Source organism: Oreochromis aureus, linkage group 7, assembly GCF_013358895.1.
Source record: "Oreochromis aureus strain Israel breed Guangdong linkage group 7, ZZ_aureus, whole genome shotgun sequence".
NCBI lineage: Eukaryota > Metazoa > Chordata > Actinopteri > Cichliformes > Cichlidae > Oreochromis > Oreochromis aureus.
In genome coordinates this window covers 29,697,094-29,719,480 of record NC_052948.1, presented here as the reverse complement: position 1 = coordinate 29,719,480, position 22,387 = coordinate 29,697,094, and the positions used below count along the sequence as shown (strand labels likewise).

Genomic DNA, 22,387 nt, shown 5'->3' with positions numbered 1-22,387 from the left:
TGGTATGTCCTCAGTTAGATGAAGTTAAAGAAAATGAAGGATTACAGTTCAAAGAACAGTCTGATTAGTTTTTCCAAGGTCTACTACTACTACTTCTGTCAGCTATAACAGGCCAAAACAACACAACTATAAAGCACGGCCACAGCAGGAAAGCCAAAAATAAAAAACAATCGTTAAGGTTCCACCCTACTGCAGTCTAAAATAGTACAACACTGCTGTCCCCTTTGACTATTAGGCATCCAAACAATAACACTCAGGAGTTCAACACCAATTGTCCACAAAGGCATGAGGACCCAAACTAAACCACCACCGTCTGGATGAGAAGACGCCAGGTAAATGTGGTGCTAGAGGTGCCCTTTATAATCAGCTCTGATTGGTTAGGAGGAAGGTCCAAAGCTGCGCTCATCCACACTACTCTGTGACCATTCACCTACACACCTGCAAAACAAGTCAGTTAAGGAAAAAAAAAAAAGGCAACATTTTCAGCTCACAGTTAAAGTTTTGCGGAGTTCCATATCATTTCAAATACACTGACTGTACTTGAAACATCCAAAAAGGATTTCCTCGCTCACACCAAAGTGAAGCTGACATCTTCCAACCATCCACCCCATATACCTGGTCTCCTTTCAGAACTCCTCAGCCAGTCAGAGGTCAGAAAAACCACTAGACTATCCAGAGATATTTATGAACATTTAGTAAAAGGACATTAAAAAATGTGCTCTGAGAGATTTATTAAAGATAACAATCTTTCTTTAATATTCGTTTTTTTAAATAAATGTGTGAAAAAGTGATTTTTTATTTTTGTAAAAGGACTCGAGTTTTGTGCCATTTTCATAAAAGCTGCCAAAACTGGTAGAAAAACTTGCTTTTGAGTAATTTTTGCGATTGTTTTAAAATGTAGATTTTCAGATTAGAACAAAACAAAACATTATTTTATGTGAATGTAGGCATAATACATTTTCATTCTTAATTCATTTAGAATTTATTTTGATGTCTTCGTATTTAACTTAATTTTATTTTTTTTAATTTAAGTGAATTTTTTTAATCATCAGTTTTAAATCTAAGGTGCCATTTTATCTTAAGAACGTTATTTGTTTTTTGATGAATTTTCTATGCATTTTAACAGTTTCCATTTACTCTGAGACATCTATTTTATTATAAATTACATTTTTATTTTACTTGCATTTTGCATTACATGTATTTTCTTTTAAATGTCTTTTTTGTAAAAATCTTTATATTTATCTGTTTGTAATAGTATTTTTAATTTTACATTTATTTATTTATATTGATTGATTTATATTGTTTTAAACACAATGAATATATTTCACTTATTCTGAAGTCTTTTATTGTTACTATAATTATTTTTTATAATTATTGTATCTCTTTTTATCTGAGGTGTGTCCTCCAGACGCCATATTCTGTCGTGACGTCACCAAACGGGAAGTGAGCTCGTTGTTCTCCATGGTGGCTGCCTGGCTGCGAAGGCTCGCGGACCAAAACAACTCATTCTCTGCTGCTCTTCCTCCTCTTCCTTAGCGCGGACCATGGACGGGTGAGCACGGGAAACAGTCCCGAACCTTCCCGGAACCGTTCCCACTGCACTTTTACCTTCTTTCCTCCCTCCGTTTCCTTGGTGACTGAACCGCACCTGCGCGAGCCTCAGGCGCGCCCCTCTCCGCTTGTTTGTTGTTGGTATTTACTTGTTTACTGAAACGCTCTCACCGAGCCCCATTTTCCCGTACCCCGCGCGCTGTTTAGTCGCTCGTGCTCTCCTCTGTTCTGTTCTGAGTGAAAGTGTCGCGGGGCAACAGTAGCGACAGCGGCGGTGTTTTATTACCTGAAATCTCGCGATACGTGCGTGTTCACGCTCAGAGCAGACTGTGTACAAACAGAGAGGGATTACTTTCATTTTCTGTTAATTAGTTTGAGTTTAGGGTTCTAAAATGTCGCCAGCAGAGCTCAAAGCTTAACTGATCACAGGAAGAGGTTAATGGTTAAAATGTTAGCGGTAAAGACAAACAGAAGCTCAGAGCTGAAACTGAAGCAGTGATCAATCATCTCCTGCAATCTGTCTCAGGAAACTGAAGCTTTAAAGATCAATCACGTTTTTTTTTAAAAAAAATTTGCAAGGGAAGACACAAGATTTTTGAATATGGAGGTTCACGAGCTGCTAACGTAGATTTGATTAAATTCATTATCATGGATGCATGAATAAATTAATAAGTAGGCTGATATTTCAATAACTGATCAGTGTGTTTCTTTTCCAGGAGTCAGAGTTCAGCTCGTCTGTCAGCAGCTCTGAGAACATGAGCTCCTCTCACCTGTCCACAGGTGAGTCTTCTCTCTCTATGACAGTGAAGCTCCTCCTACCTGAACCCTTCCCATCATAATTTACCTGTCTGTTTTGGTCTGTCTGCAGTGGATGGCACTGATAGGCTGTGTGTTTCTGAGCGTGCTCAGTGCATCCCATCGCGGGTCCTTCACCTGCGCCAGCTTCCCCCTGACGTCTCTGAACAGGAAGTGCTTTCTCTGGCACTTCCCTTTGGTCGAGTTAGTAAGCTGATCACGCTGAAGACAAAGAATCAGGTGAGCACTGACGATGCTAACACGGCACGCAGTGAACAACTCTCTGAATTCCTCCTAACCTGTTCTTGTTTCATTGAAGTTTATTCATTTTATTTATTACTAACACATTTGGTAGCTGTGTTGGGTTTGTGAGGTTGTACTGAGTGAGACATGATCAACATCGTGTGTCATTATATTTGCCTAACCATAGCTCTTTTGCTAGCCACCACAGGGCAACTTGTTATTCAGTTCAGTTCAGTTTTATTTATACAGCACCAAATCACAACATGTCGTAAGGTAAAGACCCTCCAATAGACCATCACTGTCCTGACTCCCTCCCCTCAGCTCCAAAGCCCTTCTCTGAACACGGTGCTGCCGGAGGTCTCTTCCTGTTTAAAAAGGGTGGTTTTCCTTCCCACTGTTGCCAAGTATTTGCGCACAAGGGTTTGTTTGATTGTTGAGGTTTTCTCTGTGTTATTGTAGGATTTCTACCTTTGAATATAAATCACCCTGAGGCAGCTGAGTATATACTACAGAGCTCTGTACTATCAAGTGAGTTGTACCCACCTAGGCTCTTTCCATTGTCTGGATTCACTTACCCTAACATCTGCAATCAGGATAAGCAGTTACACAAAGCTGCAAAGGGAGATAAAACTGTAATATGAGAAAAATCTGACAAGATTAAACACAGTATACAAACGCCTGCTGGGGGAAAGTAGTGGTGGAGGACCAATGCTGTATGAAGATGCGAATGCTTTAAATGCTTTGGTCAGTTAGACTGGAGAACAGCTGCTATATTAATAAAGTTTAGCCTATTTAAAGCCAGGAAAGAATGCCAGGTAAAATGCGACTGCCTGAGTGTGCAGTTGCAGTGTTTTTTTTCTGATGAAAACAAGGCGATATAGAAGACAGATGGACATGTGTCAGACACTTTTGATATCCAGGAAAATAAGTCACTTTGTAAACTGTGGAGCAGCTCTCACTGATAAGATCACGACAGATTTTAGACTTTATATTTTAATCAACTGAATCAACTTCAAATTTAGTCCACTATAATACTATGATAACATTGTTGTAAAATTGGTTGCATTGAACAGGTAAAAAAATATATATATTAAGAAATAAAGCTGTATCTAACAATCTATGTTTATACTGACGCTCATTGGGGAAGCACAGAAACATTAAGTTTAGTTCAGTTTTATTTGTATAGCACCAAACAGTCACCTCAAACTTTATATTGTAAAAAAAAAAAAAAAAACCCTCTACAATACTACAGAGAAAACCCCAACAATCAAACAACCCCTATGAGCAAGCACCTCAGCAACAGTGCGAAGGAAAAACTCCCTTTTAACAGGAAGAAACCTCCAGTAGAACCAGTTTCAGGGAGGGGTGACCATGTGTGGCGACCAGTTTGGGGTGAGGGAAGGAAGACAGGACAAAGACATGCTGTGGAAGAGAGCCAGAGAATAATAATAACTAATAATTAAATGCAGAGAGGTCTACTAACACATAGTGAGTGAAGAAGAAACATTCAGTGCATCATGGGAATCCCCCAGCAGTCTGCACCTATTGCTGCGTAACTAAGGGAGGATTCATGGTCACCTGATCCAGCCCTAACTATAAACTTTAGACACGATTAAGAAACTTGAGACTCCGCGCAGCAGTCTGAAGGCTCTTCCAGGAATGGCGGCCCTGTTTTTCAGAGAATTGATTAGTCAGTAGGCAGGAGTTTCACAACTGTTGATGTCTATTCTGGAACAAAACCTGTTTGCAGCACAAGTAACTATACCGATGTGCCCCACTAAAAACTGAACCCCCTTTGTAACACAGAAAATTCAGAGTTAAACCTGAAGTCACAGGGATAAGACCAAATCCTGCTTTGTAGCGCAGGCCTCTGGACATCAGAGTGAATGAGTAGATAGACGGAGCAAAATTAATTCCCGCCCACAACAGCTCTTCGTTGAATTCAAATTTCGTGGGAATATGGGCGTGTCAGTTTTGATTCTTAGTAAAAAAAAAAAAGTTAATATGATTTTCTTGTTGTACCCTGTATATGCAGAGCTCCAGCTGAACCAGAACACTGTGTATTTCTATTTCATGTAGAGTCTATGACATCACACCGCATGTGACCCAGATTGTCTATTTTTAATGGCTGCTCATTGCTTTAGTGCCCTCTCAGGTCCTTACACATGACCTCTCATCCAGAGATAAATAATCCTTCATTGATGCATTAGACACTACAAGTTATTTTAACAGCTGTCTCATGGGTCTGACACTAAGAGTGACATGTTCATGGAAACAAGTGATGACATGTTTCAGGTGTGAGTCATGGCACCAGAGCTGAACTCTGACATATTTCAGCTTGTGTTGTAATATAGTGTTGTGCAAAAGTTTCAAGTCGACCCTCTTTTCTTTGTTTTTTGATGGAACGATGGGAAGTCAGTTCAATGAAACATGTGCAGAGATAAATGGTTCCACCCACAGCTGGTCTGAGGTATGTGGAAGTATTGCTGGGACAGATACTGAGAAAACCCCAACATGAGTTACCCGCGATGCATCCATCAGAGTGCAGCGAGCGTATGTGAATGTTAGGCAGGGTCTAAGCCACTCTTCCACTGAGTGGTGTGTTTTTATCACAGGCTACGAGTAACAAAGAGCCTAAAAAAATTTTAAAATGGCTTCCTCGCTAAGTTTTCTGTTGTGCATAGACACTTGTTACTTTTTGAGTTAGGAGCCTTTTCATTTTTGAATGGCTCAAAGAGAAGGTAAACAAACAATTTTTTAAAATTGTCAGAAATAAGGGGCGCTTCAAGACTTACGCACAGCACTGTGGTTCACTGTGTTGTGTAATTTGTGAGGTAGTGAAAGTCAAACACATGATGGCTGAGGCTTTGTGTTCTCTCCAGTATCCTTTGTGGTCTGATCTCAGTGTGGATTAAAGTAATGAAAGGCTTTTGTACTGCTCCCTCACTGCTTTATTTTGTTTACACCTGACTTGTCACATGATCCAAGCAAATCTTTTTTTTTTTTTCCTTCTGTGTGAAGGACTCAGGACAGATTTTGTACAGAGAGGTGCACTAGCTAATGTTAGCTTAGAAAAAACATCCCAACACGACAGACTCACACAGGGAGGAACTCGACGAAGACGAAGCTGAAACATGTCTGACATTAGGTCATCACTGTGAAGTCAGCTTTGCTGTCATGACACATTATAATAACCTAATGTAATTATAATATAATTAATAATGGTAATGATAATAATGTCATGTAATATAATTTCATGTTACACTGCAGGGGTTTGATTTCTGGGACAGAGTTTAATATAACTCTTTCTTTGTATTTTCTATCTATCTGTTAAATCATGAAATCTTTAAGTAATTTTTTTTTCTTTTCAGGCGTTTTTAGAAATGGCGTCAGAAGAAGCCGCTGTTACCATGGTGAACTACTACACCTCAGCCACACCCTCCATCAGGAGCCAGCCAGTCTACATTCAGTACTCCACCCATCGCGAGCTCAAGACAGATAATATGACCAATCAGGTGAGGAGCAGGACATTAAGCCACACCCACTGTGTCTGTTTATTTGTTTGAAGTCTCATCTGTCATCAGTTAACAATCAGCAGCGAGCCAGTCCTTTAAATAATCAATATGTTTGTTTGCTGACAGAGGGCTCAGGCAGCGCTGCAGGCCATCAATGCAGGAGCAGTGCATTCTGGGAATATGACTTCAGGTGGGGAGGGGCGGGGCATAGCTCCAGGTCAGAGTCCCGTCCTGAGAATCATCGTGGAGAATTTATTTTACCCTGTGACTCTGGAGGTCCTCCAGCAGGTCAGGACTGTAGATATCATCAATGTTATTATAATTATTATCATTGTTATTATTATTATTATCATTGTAGTTTTTATTATCATGTTCTTTCCACAGTTCTTGGTGTTATTAATAACATTCTTCCACAGATCTTCAGTAAGTTTGGATCTGTGCTGAAGATCATCACGTTCACCAGAAACAACCAGTTTCAGGCTCTCCTGCAGTTCAGCGACACCGTGCACGCTCAGCACGCCAAGGCCGTGAGTCACACACCTACAAACAGATTCTCACACACACACAGACACACATGCATGTATAAATCCAACTCCAGTTCAGACCTGCTAAAGAGCTCTGGTCCAGTCAGATCACAGTCGGTGTCCTCCTGTCTGTCAGACTCTGGACGGTCAGAACATCTATAACGGCTGCTGCACGCTGAGGATTGACTTCTCCAAACTGAGTGCGCTCAACGTGAAGTACAACAACGACAAGAGCCGGGACTTCACCAGAGCCGACCTGCCGAGCGGAGAGCTGGAGCCCACCGCCGCCTTCGGTAAGGCCACACGCATCGACTGACCACCAGCTGTCATTTCTATAAATCCATGCAGACCTCATAGTCACTGTATGGGGGCGGGGCTTGTGACCATCTTTGTAACCTGTGTGTGTGTTTCAGGTGTAGCTCTACCTCCATATGGAGCAGCGGCATTCCCGCCCACTTTCCACCAACACACAGGTGAGTTGCACATGAACATCACCTTTGACCTTTGACACTGACATGTTTTTAAGATGAGTCCAAAATCCCGGCACTGGATGTTCTGAGCGTGAATACTAAAACCTCTGAAATAAAGTTTTGGCATTCTCCGTCCTCAGGTCTGTCCATGGCGGCTGTCCCCGGCTCGCTAGTGTCTCATCCTCGCGTCTCGCTGCAAATGGCGCCTCCTGTTGTCCATTCAGTACTGCTGGTGTCTAATTTAAACCCAGAGGTCAGAGGTCACACATGCTCTCTCACACAATCATTATCCAATCAGAGCACAGCTCACTGAGCTGACTTTATTTACTCTCTGCAGAGTGTCACGCCTCACTGCCTCTTCATCTTGTTTGGTAAGAAAACTCAGGTTTTATTTCTTCAAGGTGTTTGTGACTCTAAGACATGTTCACGTCTTTCTGTGCCAATTTCTTTAATTTTGTGACAGTTTTTGTTTTGTGTGTTTTCAGGTGTTTACGGAGACGTTCAGAGAGTGAAAATCCTCTTCAACAAGAAGGAAAATGCTCTCGTTCAGATGAGCGATGCCACGCAAGCTCAACTCGGTCTGAAACATTTCAGTTCATTCAAGCCAATTTAAAAGAACGTAATTAAGCTTATTTTAACATTTTTTCTTCATTTCTTATGAAGCCATGAGCGATGATACAGAAGGTCACAGCTGCTTTAGTTTTTAATTCCATTTCGGTGAATTAATCTGTGATGATCAAAGGAGTTTGCAAAGAAAAGCGTCTGGACTTCTTTAAGTTGCTTGAAGACGTTTCACCTCTCATCCGAGAAGCTTCTTCAGTTCTAAGGTCAAATGGCCGAGAGTCCCAGATTTAAACCCAGTGGGAGTATCCCCCCCAATGAGGGACAAAGGACCCCCTGGTGATCCTCTAATCACATGTGCCAAGGTGTGAAAGCGGGTGTGGGACCTAATCAGCCAGGGTTTCGGGTGAGCCCATTGTGAAACCTGGCCCCACCTTGTCATGTGAATTCCTGAGGTCAGATGGCCCAGGATGTGAGTGGGCGTTAAGGCGTCTGGGGAGGGAACTCAAAACTGGATTATAGATGGCAGACAGTTGGTGTCGTAAACCACCGCCTCTGTTCAAAGATGGTCGCTCACAGTGGACATAGATGGCCTCTTTTTCTCCTCTTTCAAACCATCTGTCCTCTCTGTCCAATATGTGAACATTGGCATCCTCAAAAGAGTGACCTTTATCCTTAAGATGCAGATGGACTGCTGAGTCTTGTCCTGTGGAGGTGGCTCTTCTATGTTGTGCCATGCGCTTGTGAAGTGGCTGTTTGGTCTCGCCAATGTAGAGGTCTGGGCATTCCTCGCTGCACTGTACAGCATACACCACGTTGTTCAGTCTGTGTTTTGGAGTTTTGTCTTTCGGGTGAACCAGTTTGTGTCTGAGTGTGTTGCTGGGTCTGAAGTACACTGGGATGTCGTGCTTGGAGAAAACTCTCCTGAGTTTCTCTGATACACCGGCTACATAGGGGATGACAATGTTGTTGCGTCTGTCTTTCTTATCCTCCCTCACTGGTGTCTGATCTTCTTTTCTGTGCCTCTTTTGAGGTCACTCTTTTGAGGATGCCAATGTTCACATATTGGACAGAGAGGACAGATGGTTTGAAAGAGGAGTGAAAGAGGCCATCTATGTCCACTGTGAGCGACCATCTTTGAACAGAGGCGGTGGTTTACGACACCAACTGTCTGCCATCTATAATCCAGTTTTGAGTTCCCTCCCAGACGCCTTAACGCCCACTCACATCCTGGGCCATCTGACCTCAGGAATTCACATGACAAGGTGGGGCCAGGTTTCACAATGGGCTCACCCAAACCCTGGCTGATTAGGTCCCACACCCGCTTTCACACCTTGGCGCATGTGATTAGAGGATCACCAGGGGTCCTTTGTCCCTCATTGGGGGATACTCCCACTGGGTTTAAATCTGGGACTCTCGGCCATTTGACCTTAGAACTGAAGAAGCTTCTCGGATGAGAGGTGAAACGTCTTCAAGCAACTTAAAGAAGTCCAGACGCTTTTCTTTGCAAACTCCTTTGACTACGATGACCTGGATGACTGAGAACCTTCACAGACAATCTGTGATGATGATTAATTCAGCATAATAATAAAAATTGTCATTAATAATAACTACATGCAAGGGAGTACAGTGGTTAATTTAATTAACTAAAAAAAATGGATGAATGAAAATTTAAAAAAAAAAACTTTGCCTGAATAATTAATGAAATTTTTTTTTGTGTTGTATAAAATTGTATATATAAAAAAAAAAGTTTCTTCTTTTAATTTCCTTAAAATTGTCTTTAACATATTGTTTTCCCAAAAGTATTTAAAAAAAAATTTGGTTATTTTAAATTTACATATTTCTTTACAACAGCATATTTTTTATTTCCATAATTTTCAAAAACTGATCAGTTTTATTTCTATATAATTTTTTTAGAAGTAAAATAGATTTTTTGTTTTATTCCTCTCATAGAAAAGAAAAGTTCTGAATTTTTATATTTTTAACTTTTTTAATATTTCTTTATCTCAAAAATATCTGTAGATAAATTGAATTGTCTTAGTTTTTCATTATTGTTTATTAAATAATCTCTATTTGTTCCTCAACGACAGCGATGAGTCACCTGAACGGGCAGCGTCTCCATGGTAACGTGATTCGGGTGACATTGTCCAAACACCCAGTGGTGCAGCTGCCTCGCGGAGGGGCGGGGCAAGAAGAACAAGCGCTGACTCGGGACTTCTCAGGCTCTGCCCTCCACCGCTTCAAAAAGCCGGGCTCGAAAAACTTCAATAACATCTTCCCTCCGTCAGCAACGCTGCACCTATCCAACATCCCGTAAGACCGCCTCATTTCCTGTTTGAAGTCTTTTGACTCTTGGAGGCTGATGCATATTTAAATATCTTTGTCATCGTTTCCTTGTTTCCTAGCTCCTCAGTGAGCGAGGAGGCGTTGAAGGACTTATTTTCTTCGAATGGATTTGCAGTAAAAGCTTTTAAGTTTTTCCAGTAAGTAACAACAAAACTCCGTTGACTGATTTGTGCTTGTTAACCAGTCAGAACAAAGCAGGTTATCTGCTTTATTCTGATTTATTTATTTAAAGTCTATTGAATTAAAAACAAAAAAAATATTTTTAAATGTAAATAATTTTATTGAATAATTTTAAGAAAAATAAATTTTCTTATTTTTAAATATATTATTTGAATGCATACATTTTTTACTGTACGAAATAGATTTTTACTTTATGAAATAATGAAAAAGAAATGAAATAAACAGTTAACAAGTTAAATTAAAAAGTTTCATTAATTATTAGATTTATTATGGCCAGTTTAATTTATGTATTTAATTTCCAGTTAAATAAAATATTTTGTTCAGTTTAGTCATTAAAAAAGCATATTGAAAATTCTTTACATTTTTAAAAATGTTTTTGTTAAACTGTTAAACGTTGCAGTTCTCCCTTCCTCCCCCTCCTTTCTGGTGGGTTGTGCTTGATGATGTCACTTCCTCTGATGTCACAGGAAGGACAGGAAGATGGCGCTGATGCAGCTGGCTTCGGTGGAGGAAGCCATCGAGGCTCTGATCATCCTTCACGACCACCAGCTGGACCACAACCAGCACCTCCGTGTTTCCTTTTCCAAGTCAACCATCTGACCTTTGACCTCTGAGCGGCCGCTCGGAGTGCAGGGCTTCTGATTGGCCCGCGGTGCAGACAGACGGACCATGGGGAAATCTTTCTGTGCCTACGAACAGCCTCATATCATGGTGGCAGATGATGTCACAACTGAGGGTCATGGCCCATGGCTACAGAGGTTACAGAGCACATTCCTGAGCAGACTGAGTAGCAGTGCATTGTGGGTAATGAAGTCCATCATGGAGGTGACGTGAGTTTGTGTTTAATGTGATGCAGGAAAAAAATCAGGAAGTAAAAAAGAAAAGAAAAAAAACCTGCCTTTTATAAAAGGTTTACTTTGAATTTATCTTTATTTAAAATTACCGATGAGCATTCAGTAAATTATTATAGATATTATTTTTAAATGAAATGAAATAATTTGACCCTTTTTTATGTTTAAAATTTAGATTCCAACTTTTTTCTTTTTACTTCAGGCTTTTATTTTTCTCGTTTTTCACAAACTTCCGTCTTGTTATTTTTGAATTTTCAGCCTCTCTGCACGCTGCCATCTGATTGGCTGGAATTATGTTTAGGATTATTATTTTTAATTATTACTTTAGGGTTAAGCTGCGATCTCAAATCTTCTTCTGTGCCTTATTTTCTGAATTATTCTGCTGGGTTCTGGTTTTTTACGTGGCGTTTTGGTGACGGGTTGTGTTTGGGTGTCTTTGGATTTTTTTTATTTTTTTTTTTACGTAGAATTTTTCCACTTCATTTAAAATATTTTTTGTTGTTGGTCGACATTTTGAGTGGGTTTTTTAATCATGAATGTATTTATACTGTACAACATGTAAGGCTTTCTGTGTGTTTGTGCGTGGGTATTTATGTGTGTGTGTGTGTGTGTGTGTGTGTGTGTGTGTGTGTGTGTGTGTGTGTGTGTGTATTGAGCTGAGCTGTGATTGGTTGAGCTTCAAATGTCCCATCTTCCTATCTTTTATTGAATTCATTTAATTAATTTCACTCTTTTTAAAATTTTTGTTCCAATAAATGACATTTAATATTTTTCTTTAATTTTCTGTTTTGATTTGGGGTTTTTTAAACGGGAAAAAAGCCACAAAAAACAGGAAGCTGCCGATTCCCAGTTTGCCTTCTGACCTCAGATCTGCCTACCGCTGCCATTTACTTGATTTTCTGTTCAACTTTTTTCCCATTTTACATTTTTAATTGGATATTTTTCAAATTAAATTGTAATTTAGTTTTTTTAAAATTAGTAAATATTGTTATTATTATTGTTATTTTTTAGACGTATGTTTTCTGAGCAAAAAAGTGAATTTTTAATTTACTTTTTTTAATATTGGAGTTTTTTCCCCACTTATTTAAAGATTTTAAGCACTTTATGTGAATTTGTTACAAGCATTGTGGGTGGGCGGGGTCAAAACAAGCCAAAGTTCATGTGCCTTTTAATTGGACCAATCCATTTGCCCCCGTTATGAAGTCACTTCCTGTTTAAATGGCTTACAAACTGTTTTCTTTCTTTTAAATTTAAATACGATACGATATCAGAAAAACTTATGATTTCATGTCAACACACTCACTTGTAGCTCCATGCATTAAGTTAAACCACACCCAGTTTAAAAAAAATAAATTAAATTATAAACCCTGCCTACTATTGCCTTTCAAAATAAGATTCCCTGCCAATGTTTTGAAAGCAGTTTTGTTTACAGTTGTCTACATATTTGTTCTAGCCTTGTTTAATTGATTAATAAACATTTGGGATTAAAAAGTGTGTATGTGAAAACATGAAATCTTTAAAATATATTTGAAATGTGAGGCCCTTTCAGAATATGGTTAGAAATGTTTAAAATGTTGCGACTTTTTTATTTTATTTTATTTTGTTAAAACAAACTCTTTTTATACCTGAATGTATCAGCCTATGTAAAGTAGTTGTGGTGCATTGTGGGAGCTGGTGGGACTTTATTGTTATTATATGAAATATTTTTAACATGGACCAGTGCATGATGGGAGGCAGCAGCACTAAGCTAAGCCGCAATCTGCTCCAAAACAAAGTTTGTTAATTTTTATTTATTCTGAAAGTTTGACAGGAAGTTGTAGCATGAATCACTGAATAATTAAATAAAATCATCTGACTGCCAAAGACTCCGCCCACTCCATCACCTCAGCCAGTCACAAAACACTTATACACAGATTTCAGGTTGAGATAAAACTTTATTGTTCCTATCGTGACACAGTTAAGAACTGTGATTGGTCGGTTCCACATTAGCTAAGTCTTTAGAAAAAATAAACAACAACAACAACAATTAACAAACAAGATTCATCTGACTGGCCACGAGGGTTCATCCGACAGAGTGATGTCATCAACCAAACCTCAAGTGACAACGGTAACAGCTAAACGCTAACATTGAGCTTTAAGAAACACTTTTTTCTGTCTCTCTCTCTCACACTCACTCACTCACACAGTGTTCAGACTGATAACTTCAGAAATGTCGGTTTTTGGTCCTTTTCTTTAGAGAAATTTTTGAAATGCTACGACCGTTAGTTACAAAAATACTGGAATTCATTCAGTGCTCGACTCCCAAGTGTTTTCCAGGGTCAGAGATTAAATCAGGGCAGGAAAAGACATTTGAGCTCCATTTTTGTCTCATTACATAATTTAGTTTTTTGATTTAGACAACTCTTTTCCTGTTGTTTCTTTTTGTTTCTAGTTTTTACTCAAGCAGAAAACAAACCCTTTTGGAGTTTTCTAAGTTTTTCAGTTTAAAATTTAGAACATATCAATTTTATGCTCACTTGTGTTTTTTTACACAATTAAAAATGAAATGTCAAAGAAATATTTAATTTGTTTTAATTTTTAATAATGATGTGCATCTCACATCGGACTAAATAGTATTTTACTGTTTACGAGTTTTGCAACTTAACTGATGATTGAACTTGTTGACTTTGTGACAATAATTTGTCACGTTGCTGTACCTTTGCACCTTCACAATGACAAAATAACGACATTCTGACGATTTCATTTCATTACATGGATTTTTTTTTTTTAAATAAATTAATGACGGAATTGAGAAAAACGTCTTCACTTGTTCACTGCCTATATTTTTTTTTCTAAACGACAATCAGCTACCTGAAGTCCTTCAGCTGCTCATGTTTGCATTTTTTTTTGTTTATCCTAAAGCTGCACAGATTTTATGGACAGAAGCAAAAACCAAGCGGCTGCTTTCCTGTAGTGACTTACAAGGCTCAGAAACTGAATATAATTCACTTTTCACATAAAGATGATTCTGGAACTGAAGATTAGTTTCAGCTTAAGTCTCTCTTTGACTCCAGAACCAGAACTGGACGGCTTCAGCTCGTCCAGTCAGAACCACCCATGCAAGATTTTCCTCTTTTATCTGAAGAATTTTTTTTCGTTTACTTTTGTAAATTAATGGAATCGGATAAAAGTCGTGACAATCAGAAGATAGATATTTTACTCTGAAAATTGTGCAGTCCTCCAGCCCTGGCTTTCCAAAAACTGCTGAAGAAGAGAAGGCTTTGCAATAGAAAAACAATGAAATCTGACTTTTGTTCTTGTGATGTGTCAATGTGACGAATATCACATTTGAGACACATACTGCAGTCTCAAATTAAGATGTTAAGAAATTATGATGGTCTGACAGCACAGGGGACTTTCAGAGTAAAACGTCTGTTCACGTTCACGCCTATTTTATGCCCGTCATCACCTTCCATGCAAAATAATATCAGCCAATCAGGTTGGAGTATTGTGTAGTCCTCTGTCCTGATTGGCTCACGGTCTTCCTGTTTACCTGCTCTGATCAAAGACCAGATGATTCAGTGCATGTGTTGCTCACATATTTCCTTGCTTCCTGCTCTCTCATTGGCTTGTTCTGGCGTCTTTTAGCTTTTAGCACCAAAAGAAAGATAAATAGTTAAAACACGCACACACACACGCACACTTATGTGCACGCACGCACACACACACACACACACTCTTCAGTTTTTCCTCATAAAAAAGAAAAAAAAAAATCCAAAACAAAACATCAGTCTCTTCCTCTCCTCGCTGTAATGAGGAGGTGAGGGTGGAGGTGGGGGCAAATGTGGCCCATCACCGAGGTAACTAGACGTCGAGGATCTCCTCAGCAGTGCCTCCGCAGCGCAGTCGGTAGCGTCCAGTCCTCCAGCTGATGGTTGGGTCCCACAGAGCCGACAGGAAGATCTGCACCGCCATCGACTCCCTGATAAACCAGGCGACTGCAAAGTCGAGCTTCGAGAAGCACAGAGGGCCGCCCTATGGTGATGTCATCAACCAATAATCAGGCACATTTTTTAAAATTCTCCTTATTTTTCAATTTCATTGAAATGTATTAATTTTCTTAAATTCGTTTGCATTGTTTTCCATTTAAAAAAAACAACAAAAAAAACCCCCAGCTTTTAAATTCAATTAAATATTTTTATGATTATTTATTGAACTGAACCTTCATATATTTTAATCCTTGTGTTCCAGTTTTTAATTTTTTAAATTTTTTAATGGGCTTATGTTTTTTTTTTAATTTAATTAATCTTACTTACTAAACTGTCATCTTTTCTATTTAAATACAGGCAGAAAATTAACAGAACATTAATATTGTTCATATTATTCTTAAATCAAACTGAAAAAACATCTGTAATTGAAAGCTTCATATTTCTGTTTCTGAATTCTTAAAAATGAAAAAGTAATTATTGAAAAAAAAAAAAAAAAAAAAAGTCCTTTTAAATTGGAAGTATGTGATATTACCTGCACTCCGGTCAGCTGGATGTAGTCAGATATAAACCAGGCGAGACAGTGACACATGAAGAACACCATCATGTCCCATCTAAACACACACACACACACACACACACACACACACACACACACACACACACACACATCAATATAGTTTCTCTGGATGATGTCCAGATGATAAATCTTTAACTTGTTGTTTGGTGATTGAGGCCAAAGAACAAAAACGCCCAGCCAACCGATGACCTCATCCCTGTGTGGTCGAATATGTACCTGAACACGTAATGAGCGGCCCAGCCGATGATGAGACTGGCGAGGAAGCATTCGGAAACAGGCTCAAGCACGGTGCCGGGAAGCATGTTGATTCTCAGCTTCGTCCACCTGCAGACATAAACCTCGATTAATATCAGCTGCTTTGAGGATTCAGATCAAAGAGGCGATTCAGAATTATGAGTCGGGCTTCAACTGCTACAGCCATCCGTTAGTCAAAAGGCCACGCCCCTAATAATGCTGCTAATAACTAATAAAAACTAAATGCAAATAACTGTTTTTAGTTTTCAGAATTAGTGAAGAAAATAAAGAACACAATAAATGTGAATAAAAAAAAAATTCTTGCTGCATGTCATGGACCAAAAAACTGGGTGAAATGGAGGGAAAAACATCATTAGTCAATCAGTAATGAGTACTGAGGTCACCTGATCATGCGGGACTGGAACTGGCCAATGGAGTAAGACCCAGAATTCTGCAGCGCCACCTGTGTCGCCATTGAGAATTTCCAGCCTCTGCAGAGAGAAAGGGTAACTGTGAAGCGATGCTCTGACAGCAATATCAACAGGGTGCTAATGCTAACGTGCTAACCTGTCAGCGATAGCTTTAGCCATGAAGTAATCCTCAGCAATGTACTGGGCAAAGGAGACCAATCCGCCGGCCTGATCCAAAACATCCTTCCTCATCAGACATGACATCCCCGTCACGCACTTTATCCCTGTCACATTAGCCGAGATGTATGAGCGGGGGTGAGATGTCCCAAAGTACACCTGGAAACAGGTTAGTGTTAGCATTTGTTAGGATCAAGACAACTAAAGAAAAGAATTCCCATTATATTAGTGTGACTTTACCTGTTCCAGTGTGGCAGCGAAACCTTGGCGGTCGGCAACGTACGGCAACCCATGTACTAGCCCCACCTTCTCTGTCATCTGATTGGTCATATCTGTCAGGGTGTCGGGTTTCACTGCAACACACAAACACAAAGGGAGTTAGCTTTAGAACCAACAATTAAAACAATGATAGCCATCACATCAGTGGTGAAGAACTGACCTCTGATGCCACTGTCGCAGATCCAGACCAGGCCATATTTGGCTCCTTCATAGCCCGGCATCAGGTTGTTGATCTTGGGGTTAATTCCAACTTTCTTCCCCCCTGAGAACCAGAGACATCACATGCTAACGTTAGCCACTGACAGATGAAAAACATGTAAGACAACAAGCATAATTTAAAGTAATTTTTTCTCACCAATGAATAATCGAGCGTCTACATTCGGGTATTTTCCCAACAACTTTTTGCAGACATCAACAGCTGGATCGTCTTGATCCTGAATGCACAGCAGGATTTCAAACTGTAAAACCAGATGTATCAGTTAGTCCAAGGAGCGGTACAACAGAGGACAGATGTTTATTATTGGAGCTCAAAGGCTGGTGAATGTTACAGGGTAGACTGAGGCAATGGAAGGTCAGTCTGTGGAAGGACGGGGATTGTAGTCCAGGAGAGTGGGATGGTAATTGGGAATGTAGGGTGGGACAGTAGGATTCTTGGTAGTCAGGCAGTCATTATAGGTTAGTTGGGGGAGTACTAAGGGGTAATTATCTGGGTTGGGAGCATTTAGCTTCACCTTTGGGTAATCCAGAGTAAAGAATGTCTCTAGGTTGGAGATCAGGTTCGGGTCAACTCCTTTTAGTGGCTTCAGCAGAGAAACTCCAGCCAGCTGCATGAACGGCTGTTTGACTTCTGGCCTTTTCTTGTGGAGGTGAAGACGTCTGAAAGAAAGAGGTCAAAGGTCAGCAGGTAAAAAAAAAAATAAAAAAAATCAAAGAAACATTTGAAAAAACAAACAAACAAAAACATTATTTAGAGAGATCAGCATTAACAACAAAATTTTAAATCTATTTTGAGTCTCTGGGTTTATCAGGAATGTAAATCTGCAGCACCTGGTTGAAAAAGTTCCTGTTAGTATATCCTGACTGTGATGTCTCATCGGGTTAAAAAAAAAAAAAAAAAAAAAAAAAGATTAATTCATTCATACAGATTGTGTTTTGTCCAACGTGTGACCTTTGATTTATTTCAGTGTTTTATTTTATTATTAGGAAATCAGTTTGGCCAAAGGCAAGGTGAAGATTTATAGCTCCAGGTTTTATTTAACTTTATTGTTGTACTGGAAAGGAGCCAGTATAGTTTCCTGTATCAGACCTGCTCCAGCAGCTTATTTTAACTATTAAAATTAATGCAAAGTGTTCTGGTCCAGGGAGGACAATGATGGCCTTTTAACTGGAAGCACAAACATGATATCCAGACTGAGGTTTTCCTAGTGAACTCAAACTAAGCCTGTTAAGAGATTTTAGTTACCGAAATAAAAACAAGAACCAGACATTCAAAGAAACAAAAACTGGGAACTAACTGAACCAAAAACACACATTTACAAAATGTAAATAAATAAATGTACTTCGTAAAGGACACAAAGAGTTCCTCCCTTCACATCACAGCGGTCGGCGATCCTGTAAGAATGGATCGACAGGTGCTGGAGAAAAAAGCAGGTGGAGGTGTCTGTATTTCTGTTAATGACAGACACTGCAACAGCTACACACTATCATACTGCTGTGAGGATACCGATGTTCTGTCCTTGTCCTTTAGACCCATCTATGGAGATTGGAAACTTTTTTATAGCTTATTTATATTCATCAGACAGCAAATACTCGGGCTGCAGCAGAGATAAGATACAGTAAGGTGGGTAGGTTACCAAATGTTCTTTCCAATACCCTGAAATCTCTCCTGAGGAACTTCAGAACATCCTATCAGAAAGAAGAGGAGCCTGGATTTATATTTTAGCAATATAAACGAGACACTACGGGGTTCAGAACACTTCTCTACAAACAGCAGCAAACCTGAGCTTCAATCAGTGAGATATGAATAATGACAGTGCACTGTCTGAGAGAAAGTTACAGCATGGGACATCTTCATAGGCTCTACAAGTCTTGATAAGGGAAAGCTTTGAAACAAAATTAAGATTTTTAAAAGATAAACTATGGGTAGCTGGAGAAGTGAAAGTAGCAGCGAGGAAGCACAAAAAAAACTGTCTGCAGGGGAACAAAAGGCAGCTCGCTTCTTTCTCCTCAGAAAGAGGAAATTAGACAAATAAACAAACAAATTTCACACAGACCAGAGTTGATATTGGGGAACAGCTTGACCCTGGTAACTGTAAATGCAGAGGAAGTTTTAAAGACTTTTAAGAAGATTACTATTAGAAAAGCAGCAGCAGGAGCGAAAGAAGCTGACAGATCACTGTATGTTAGAGTGAAAGCTGCAGTATCATCTATTGCCACTACCACAAGGGCCCTCCAGGGTGTACTGCAGTACATCTCCATTCATTACTCTGTGAATGCAGTACATTAACTCATCTGATGTCTTTAATTTACTGAAGGTACAGCGATTGGTGGTTTGATGAGTGTGTTACTCTGTGTTTTCTCCAGTTGAACACAGAAGAAATGATTTTTGCTTTTAGAGCGAACAGGACGGCTTTGAATCCTTTACAGAGAAGGATTACAAGGTTTGTACTTGATGTGGAGACGGTTGAAGGTGGACAGAAGTACAGTGTGTGTTTTGTACAGACCTTAATAGGTCTGTAAACACTGCAGGTTAGGAGCAACATGGTATGATGCAACTCAGGGAGTTCCAAGTGCTGGAAAAAGGTGTGACATCCTCAGCGATGTCTCACACCCTCCTCATGGTGAATATATCCTCTACCATCAGGACGGAGTTACAGGGCACCACCCTTACAAACAGCTCACACCCAGAAGTCTGTGGTACAGATGTCACTCGCATATAGCTGTGCACAGGAGCTCTTGCTGTTAACATGTTCACCTGACAGTCAATATCAACATTATTTTGAAGACAGAACCACTCTTTGTCATGCTTAAAAGCTCCTTTTAACTCCTAAGTGATACAGTTAATTTAGATTAAAATATGATTCATTTTCTGCCAGCTGAAAGCATCACTTTAGGTTTAAAATATCTGATGAAGGAGTTTAGTTGGTGTTTTCCTTTGAAAATACTGCCTGTGAGACAAATGGGCTCTTCATGAGAGTCTGTTTCACATAGGCTGCCTCACTCGTCAAGCTGACATTGAGCATATGTCCTGTTAATGGTCATGAATGAGACCAAAGGCAGCGACTGCCTGTTTGCTCCAAGGATAAGAGTGATGGAAAAGCGATGAATGTAAAAGCACATGGATTTGACATCCTTACAGACAATTTTATATTAAAATAATAAACTAGCTCAGCCTTTATGTGACTTTTCCAAATTATTGAATCTTAATGTTATTCATATAGGTTCACATGTAGCCAAAGTGAACATATAATTTTATTTTCTGGCAATACACATTTTTAGAAGAGCGCATGTGTTATGTGTCCTTTTCATTCCAAATATTGATCCCATTGAAAGCAGGCAGGAACGCTGCCGTCCTCCCTACATCTTCCAGGGAAGTGTGAACATGTATGAACCCGACGTGATCTTATTGACTGTGACAGATACCCGGTCTTTCGAGAAACTTTGAAAGCATGTTTAGCTCCATCACACCGTGCAGACAACAAGCTGCAGTTTCACATCATCGTGCAGATCAACTCATGTTATCTTCCACCCTTAACACCCAACTAAAACACATTTCCCATGTTTCTTTGAATTACACTCCAATTTTCTTTCCCTACGGAAACACAAGGAGCTGTCACATGACTTCTTAAGAATTTCAGGGGAAGCGAATCTCACAAAACCTTCAGTGAGTCAGCTGCTTTTTGCTCTTTCAAAAATCTGGAGGGGATTTAAAAGAAACTTCTTTAAGTCTTCTAATCTTTATGAAAACCCAGATAAATTAAAGAGTTTACATCCTGGAACAGCCTGGAACTTTTACTATTGCGGTGGAAATGAATGAACCATGTTCAGACCAATGAATTTAGGGAATTCAGGTGTTTATGAGCGTAGAATTTAATGTCCATCCAGGGGATATATTTTTTTTTTTTTTTTTGCCAGGTCAGGTGCTTCCTTTAAGACCTGCAGCATTAATTCAGTCTGCCAAGTCTAAATGGGTTTAAATCTAAATTTTAAGTTTAAATCATTAAAACATTTTTTAAGCTGTAAAGATAAGCTCCACAAATTCCACAACACCAAAGCACATGCTCATTTTCAGCTACCCTTATGATGCTGGCACAAAGGTATGGCTTTCCATCCATCTACAATGCTTATCTTCTCCCCTTGCTAAAAGTTAACTGATTTAGTCATGCTCCGTGTACAGAAGTATAAACATAATCAAAACCCTAGAAAATCATGGAATTAAAAAGTAAAAGATAAAGGGGATTACAGCCGAATTAAAGAAAGGCTCATAACACTTAAATAAAACACTAAACATATACTTCATAATGTGAGGGAAACGCGCCTGCTGAGTGAAAATACTAAAATCCTATTCTTATTAAGTGAGATTCTGCATTAAGAGGAAGCACGAAATTAGGTGCGTAATAAGCTACAGAAACGTCAGCTGAACAATTACCGCCATTTAAAATATTCTCTACGAGGAAATACGGTTACTTCAGGTTCCTTGCTATCGATTCACGGTTTATAAAACTATAATTAATTACGTGATTTAGTTTACTACAACCTGAAAGGACCGCAGTAACCGGAATATCCCGTCCGAGCTAACATTACCCGGCTAGCGGTAACCAGGAAAACGCCCGAGCTAACCGTCCAGGCTGCACATTCACCTCCTGTCATACATCCACAAACCCGTCCCCAGGAGCAGGAGGCAGCGCCTTATTTCTGAGTTTAACCCCATTCACACATAATCACGCTGGGACAGACAGAAATAAAGGAAGGAGCTGTGCCGAGGCTAGCCGTTAGCCACGTTTAGCATCGCTCCGCGGTGCACTCACACATAGATGATGGACATCAAGTGCATGAGCCACAGCACGAAGAACAGAATGAAGCCGAACACGGCGAGGCCCTGCATGGCGAGGTCCAGCAGGGCCATGGCTGTCAGCGGAGGCTGCTTAGGAGGTGGGCCGGCTGGAGTCACACGGGCTCGGGATGGAGACGACCAGCTGACCGGTCACGGAAGACAGGGAGAATCCGACTGAGATAGCCGCGACTTTGGCGTGTTTAGGCCAACAGTTGCACTTCTGGATCACAGCGGAGGGTGTCAGGTGGCTGCCCGAGAAAGAAGCTCCGATAACATGGCCAAAGCAGGGCTCGGTCCGGTGACGGTAGCCTCCAAGTATCGGTGCAGATTCGCAGGGTTTGACAGTCAGCAGACCGACTCTTGGTCAGCTGACCGGAATAGCGGAGGGTTGGGGGATAAAATCTGTTACCAGGCTTCCGGGAAAACTTCAAAATAAATAAATAAAATAAAGCTGTTCACTTAAAAACATAAAAAGCATTAGTTTTTATTCGTTGTTGTTGGTTAGGTTAGGTTAAATAAAATTTAACCTAACTTTTCTACTTCCTTGAGCGCTTTTATTTGTAGTAACATCTACTGAAAAGTTGATCTAGTTAATTTTTTGTTCCTGGTTGTGTTTCCTGTTTTGAGTTGCGGAACTCGGGAAATTCCCTTTA

General features: G+C 39.8%; 2 protein-coding genes across 2 annotated transcripts; one reads left to right on the top strand and one right to left on the bottom strand.

Annotated features, from left to right (window-relative positions):
* Positions 1-1,267: 1,267 nt before the first annotated feature.
* Positions 1,268-12,899, top strand: LOC116321285 (polypyrimidine tract-binding protein 3-like). Its single transcript, XM_031741077.2, has 14 exons — positions 1,268-1,552; positions 2,268-2,331; positions 2,420-2,586; positions 5,961-6,104; positions 6,231-6,392; positions 6,521-6,631; positions 6,765-6,921; positions 7,042-7,101; positions 7,239-7,351; positions 7,436-7,469; positions 7,584-7,676; positions 9,750-9,972; positions 10,065-10,142; positions 10,653-12,899. Exons 2-14 carry the CDS (start codon positions 2,307-2,309, stop codon positions 10,783-10,785), a joined length of 1,500 nt encoding a protein of 499 aa, XP_031596937.1. The 5' UTR covers positions 1,268-1,552; positions 2,268-2,306; the 3' UTR covers positions 10,786-12,899.
* Positions 12,900-12,950: 51 nt separating this feature from the next.
* Positions 12,951-22,125, bottom strand: ugcg (UDP-glucose ceramide glucosyltransferase). The gene is made up of 10 exons (XM_031741065.2): positions 21,709-22,125; positions 17,413-17,557; positions 17,037-17,139; positions 16,842-16,943; positions 16,643-16,755; positions 16,383-16,561; positions 16,220-16,306; positions 15,798-15,905; positions 15,537-15,615; positions 12,951-15,050 (listed from the first exon to the last, which is right to left on the bottom strand). Exons 1-10 carry the CDS (start codon positions 21,804-21,806, stop codon positions 14,880-14,882), a joined length of 1,185 nt encoding a protein of 394 aa, XP_031596925.1. The 5' UTR covers positions 21,807-22,125; the 3' UTR covers positions 12,951-14,879.
* Between the last annotated feature and the right edge of the window lie 262 nt (positions 22,126-22,387).

Excerpts from the sequence above, each read along its gene's own strand:
- LOC116321285 (XM_031741077.2), top strand. The coding sequence starts at position 2,307 with ATGAGCTCCTCTCACCTGTCCACAG. Across the intron at positions 2,332-2,419 it reads CTCCTCTCACCTGTCCACAG|TGGATGGCACTGATAGGCTG; the intron begins GTGAGTCTTCTC and ends GTCTGTCTGCAG. Across the intron at positions 6,393-6,520 it reads CTCTGGAGGTCCTCCAGCAG|ATCTTCAGTAAGTTTGGATC; the intron begins GTCAGGACTGTA and ends ATTCTTCCACAG.
- ugcg (XM_031741065.2), bottom strand. The coding sequence starts at position 21,806 with ATGGCCCTGCTGGACCTCGCCATGCAGGGCCTCGCCGTGTTCGGCTTC. Across the intron at positions 16,307-16,382 it reads GCTAAAGCTATCGCTGACAG|AGGCTGGAAATTCTCAATGG; the intron begins GTTAGCACGTTA and ends TTCTCTCTGCAG. Across the intron at positions 15,051-15,536 it reads TCCAGCTGACCGGAGTGCAG|GGCGGCCCTCTGTGCTTCTC; the intron begins GTAATATCACAT and ends ACATCACCATAG.